The sequence below is a fragment of the Tachysurus vachellii genome, chromosome 18, assembly GCF_030014155.1.
Source record: "Tachysurus vachellii isolate PV-2020 chromosome 18, HZAU_Pvac_v1, whole genome shotgun sequence".
Classification (NCBI taxonomy): Eukaryota; Metazoa; Chordata; class Actinopteri; order Siluriformes; family Bagridae; genus Tachysurus; species Tachysurus vachellii.
In genome coordinates, this window is record NC_083477.1 from 15,377,931 (window position 1) to 15,382,426 (window position 4,496).

At 36.4% G+C, this 4,496-nt stretch overlaps 1 protein-coding gene across 4 annotated transcripts; it reads right to left on the reverse strand.

The window, feature by feature from the left end:
* Window positions 1-609: 609 nt before the first annotated feature.
* On the reverse strand, window positions 610-3,978 carry foxj1a (forkhead box J1a). 4 transcript variants are annotated; one of them, XM_060892644.1, is made up of 3 exons: window positions 3,792-3,978; window positions 2,644-3,182; window positions 610-1,916 (listed from the first exon to the last, which is right to left on the reverse strand). In XM_060892644.1, the coding sequence occupies exons 2-3, from the start codon at window positions 3,160-3,162 to the stop codon at window positions 1,071-1,073; spliced, it is 1,365 nt and encodes a 454-aa protein (XP_060748627.1). In that variant the 5' UTR covers window positions 3,163-3,182; window positions 3,792-3,978; the 3' UTR covers window positions 610-1,070. The 4 variants fall into 4 exon arrangements, with proteins under 4 accessions (XP_060748627.1, XP_060748628.1, XP_060748626.1 ...); XM_060892645.1 differs by having other exon boundaries at window positions 2,644-3,190; XM_060892643.1 differs by having other exon boundaries at window positions 2,644-3,244.
* Between the last annotated feature and the right edge of the window lie 518 nt (window positions 3,979-4,496).

Here is a 4,496-nt window from a genome sequence, read left to right on the forward strand (position 1 = left end):
TATAATTCTAAGAGTGTCAGGCTGTATTGTCATTTAATAATAATACACAGAAGGAGAATAGCAGTATTTCATTTCAACCCAGAACATAACAACACATAACACTGTCTTTGCCAGCTATTACAATTGGTACATATTAACTATTATAGGTATAGGCATCTGTAGATGAATTAAACATTTTAAACAGAATTCAGGAAATGAAAATTTAATAACTCACTGCTACTCTTAAGAGTAAAGAACTGTATTGTAGATATTTAATAACATAATAGTATATATTTAATATGATTTATATAAAAAGGTATATGCTAATATTAAAAGATTTCTTTTAAGAATTTTTTGTTAGTTTTTTTAAAATATTTTTTAAGATGCTAAAAGAAAAAAGTTGATTTACAATGAGCGGAGTTGTGGCACTTTCATATTAAACATTATAAAGTAATAATTCTATGCTATCTTCAACACATTTTAGGATGCCATTCTAATACATATTATTGTTAATGTACAACTGTTATTGTTAGTATATGGGCTAAAATGCTTGTAGTGTGAATAAAAAGAGTTTAGTTATATGAAAATGCATATAGCTACGAGTCCATTATTATCATTGTGGTATATGTTTATTTGCATATTTTGTTCCTTGTAAGCAGGTACCTCGATTGGAATAAATGGTTACATTTACATTTTCTTATTGTATTTTGTAGATGCTACAAATACGTATTTCATACTTGATTTTAACTGCAATTAGTTAAAATAAACATCTAGAATGTAAACAATGGGCAAAAAAATGAGGATTTCATTTTAACTAATTTCTTTCTGTAATTTCATTGTTTGTCAGGTGTGGTTTCACAGTCCAGTCATGAAGAATTTGATTTTAATAGAACTGTTGTGGCAGTTTTTGATCAGTGGCTTTTAGGTAAATCACTTTCCAAAAACAAAAAAAATTAAAAAAGGAAATGCTGTAGAACCAGTGTTTGTACTCTTTGGAATATAACAGCCCTAAACTTCACCACTCCATATAATATTTTAATGGTATTGGTTACATATTATTGTATTTGTCTCAAGAGATACTGTTGAATTCTTTAGAGAAGAGATTCGATTCTACTGTCAATGTCGTCACTAAGTGAGTCACCCAGATCAAAGAGCTGATTGATGTTAACAGTAGAAGTACAAAGAAAATCAGGATGATTCTTCTCTTCTTCCTCTGTCCAAGGACTCTGTAAAAATTCTGTTGCTAAAAATGTCTCCTCATCAAAGTCAACATTACTGTCCTTTTGTGTTTCTAATAGCATGCTACTCTCTGCAATACTGACAGAGGCCTCCAGGGAGTTAACATGAAAGCTATGTACGATTAGGTCCCCATCTTGTGGCACTGGGCTCAGAGGACCACCCTCATTCAGGTTCAAATCTCCGTTCAGGGCCGAATTTAGCAAAGCATCCCAGTCAAAATTACCCTTTAGAGATCCCAGAACTTTTGGTTCCTCTGTGGCCAGCAGTGGGGAGCTAGAGCGGCAAAAAGCTTTGGCACCTCCAGCCCGTTGGCCATATGGCTGTTTTCTTTTGCGGCCTTTTACTGCACTGGAGCAATCAAATGAAGTGGTTTCTGCTAGGCGAGGATCCCAGTTCAGGTTAAGTCCAGTGACTTCCTCAAATTCTTGTAAGAGCTGCTGTGACTCAGGACTAACATGTAGAACACTTGTGACATTTGTTGGCACGGTCATGACCGGCTGTGAAATCATTCGGAGTTGATTTTTAAGAGCTGGATTAATCTGTACTGGAGGCATCTTTCGCTTCTTATAAGCTCCAGTCAGGAGACGTTCAGCATAATCCGGATCAATTTTCCAGAAACCACCTTTTCCTGGCTCATCCTTCTGCCTTGGAACTTTTACGAAGCATTTATTCAGTGAGAGATTGTGCCGGATGGAATTCTGAATTCATTTGGAAAAAAGACAAAACCACAATAGCATCTTTCATTAATCATTTTGTTAAATTCATGCTTTTCCTTATTATCTTTCTATACAGTGAAGCGAAACACATTGGGAATGATGAACACAAGTTCTTTGTTCAATCCCTATTTTAATCAACATAATTATAGAGCTTGAAAAACTATCACTAAGAAACTATATTTAAAAGAAGCACTGACCCTTTAATCCTAGTTAAACATTAGATTTTAATGTTTTGAGTTAGAGTGACTAAAAACTGAGGAAATGTCTGGCTTATCCTGAGAAAGCTAGGGGGCTAATTAATCATTCACCAACAAGTGTTTTTTTATTTCTCAAAAAAATGTCAAATTTAATTAGTACATTGGATGACTAAACTAACTGCATTTCTTTCAATCTAGACAGCACCTAAGCTTTGCTTTAGTGCTACTGTATTTAACTGGGTCCTTGGTCCACTTGACAGACAATCATTGTGCTAAGAAGATGTTTGTTTATATCCAAAATCCTAAGGGTCTTATATGGCTGCTATGATAATTGTCTTTCGCTCTGACTTTAGTATACTATAGCATTAAATGCAAAATTATGTTTTGTTTTTAAGTTTAAATTAAATTAAGTTTCCTGGATATACATAGCTCATTTTGCTTTTTGAGGAGGCAAATAAATTTGAAAACAAAGTGATCACTGTTATCGACTTTAGGTGACCAGTATAACTTACCTGCCAGGTAGGGTCAGCATGGCGGAAGTAGCAGAAGTTGTCAGTGATCCATTTATAGATACAAGAGAGTGTGATTTTACTTTTCTTGCTAGCTTGCATAGCCATGCAAATGAGGGTTGCATATGAGTATGGTGGCTTGACATGGGGATTTGTCTTGTAGTCAACCTCATCTGGGCAGTGCCCATGTGCAACCAAGCTGGGCAGAGTGCACAGGGCAGGAACTGCTGTTGATGTAGGCTTACCAGGGGTCAGTGGCATGCCTATAGTGGCAAGGTCACCTGCTAAAGGAGATGCAGGGGCTTCTCCACCCAACTGCTGCTCAAAGAGGTTGCTCTGGTGTTGGCTAGTAGAAATATCTTGTTGCCTTCCACTGGCACTAAGGATAGAGAACTCTTGCAACCACTGCAGACTGGTAAGGCTGTCATCCAGGTTGTCAGAACTGCTGTTGTTGAAACTGCTGCTTTTGATTAGGTCCTTCACCTTCATAGCAGGAATGGCTACTTCTTCTTCCATCCCCATAGAGTCCTTGGGGCAGGAATCTATACAACTCAATGACAGCATGTCCTTCTGTTACCTTTCAATGCACTTCACAAATGGTGACCTGCATAGAAAACACTAAAATGCCCATCTAGTCCACAGCCAGTTTTAATTAGGCATGAGGAAAACATTAACTGGCTCATATCAAAAGAGCTTAGTTAAGAGTATGAGTCTGAAGTTGTAAGCATCTTTCTTTAAAATTTGAAATAAGAATGGTGAATGATCAAGCCACTAAAAGCCAGCATACATAACTAACTGAAGGTCATAGAATTTCCCGAACAGTCTCGGCTTGCTATGAAAGCTGTCTGAGAAAGTCTTCCAAAAGGAAATTCTTCCAACAAAACAAGAACTTCCAAATGCCACACTGACTTTACTCACTAACAGGTAAACATAGTTAAACAATTATGAAAGGTTTTAACAAATTATATATATAATTTCTTCATTTCTTTATATATATATATATATATATATATATATATATATATATATATATATATATATATATATATATATATAGGCCTATATATACACACACATAGAGAGAGAGAGAGAGAGAGAGAGAGAGAGAGAGAGAGAGAGAGAGAGAGAAAATTAACGTTGTGTAAACTCACCTGCTTTTATGAAGTTAAGATAAATAGGGCGATAAATAGGGCATCCAGAAAGGCACGGTATGTCGTTTATATCCTTATTAGAAATGGCGTGGTGTAACGTTAACTGTTGATTGATGGGGCGAAATTGAAAGATTGAGTGGTTAACGTTGATACTCCCGCGGCTCCGATACGATGGGGGTATAAATGCTTGCGCGTTTCTGGCAAAACCTGCGTGCTCAAGGGGGGGTCTGCATTTAATACCTGCTGCAGGAGGTTTGTCCAGCAACTATAGCAACGCTACACCCCATTGTAAACAGCTTCTCCTGTTTCTATTGGCTCATAAGTTGCTATAGCGCTAAGTTTTATCACTCCCTCACACACAAGTTCGCTTGTCACGCAAGTGAATTCGGTCTGGCTGACAAAATAGTGGGCGGGACGGATGCAAAGAGGATAAAATGTTTTATCATTCCCTATTCTTTTTCTCTTACGTTTATGTAGAAAAGCTCAGTTCAACTTTCCAGCCAATCTTTTTAAAGATATTTTTCTTAAAAATGTATATACAGTTGTTCATTTAAGCTGAAATGCTACAGAAGTAGAAGATGTGAATGAAAAGAACTTTGAGTACTTTGACCTTTTGCGTTTTTTTGCCAAACCCCCATTAAATGTCCCGTGATATTTCTCATTTAGTTCCACTTTATCAAAGCTTATTTGTGTCACATTCCAGAA

Coding starts and splice junctions, on each gene's coding strand:
- foxj1a (XM_060892643.1), bottom strand. CDS start 3,204: ATGCTGTCATTGAGTTGTATAGATTCCTGCCCCAAGGACTCTATGGGG. Junction 1,917..2,643: donor ATGCTGACCCTACCTGGCAG/GTAAGTTATACT, acceptor AAATGAATTCAG/AATTCCATCCGGCACAATCT.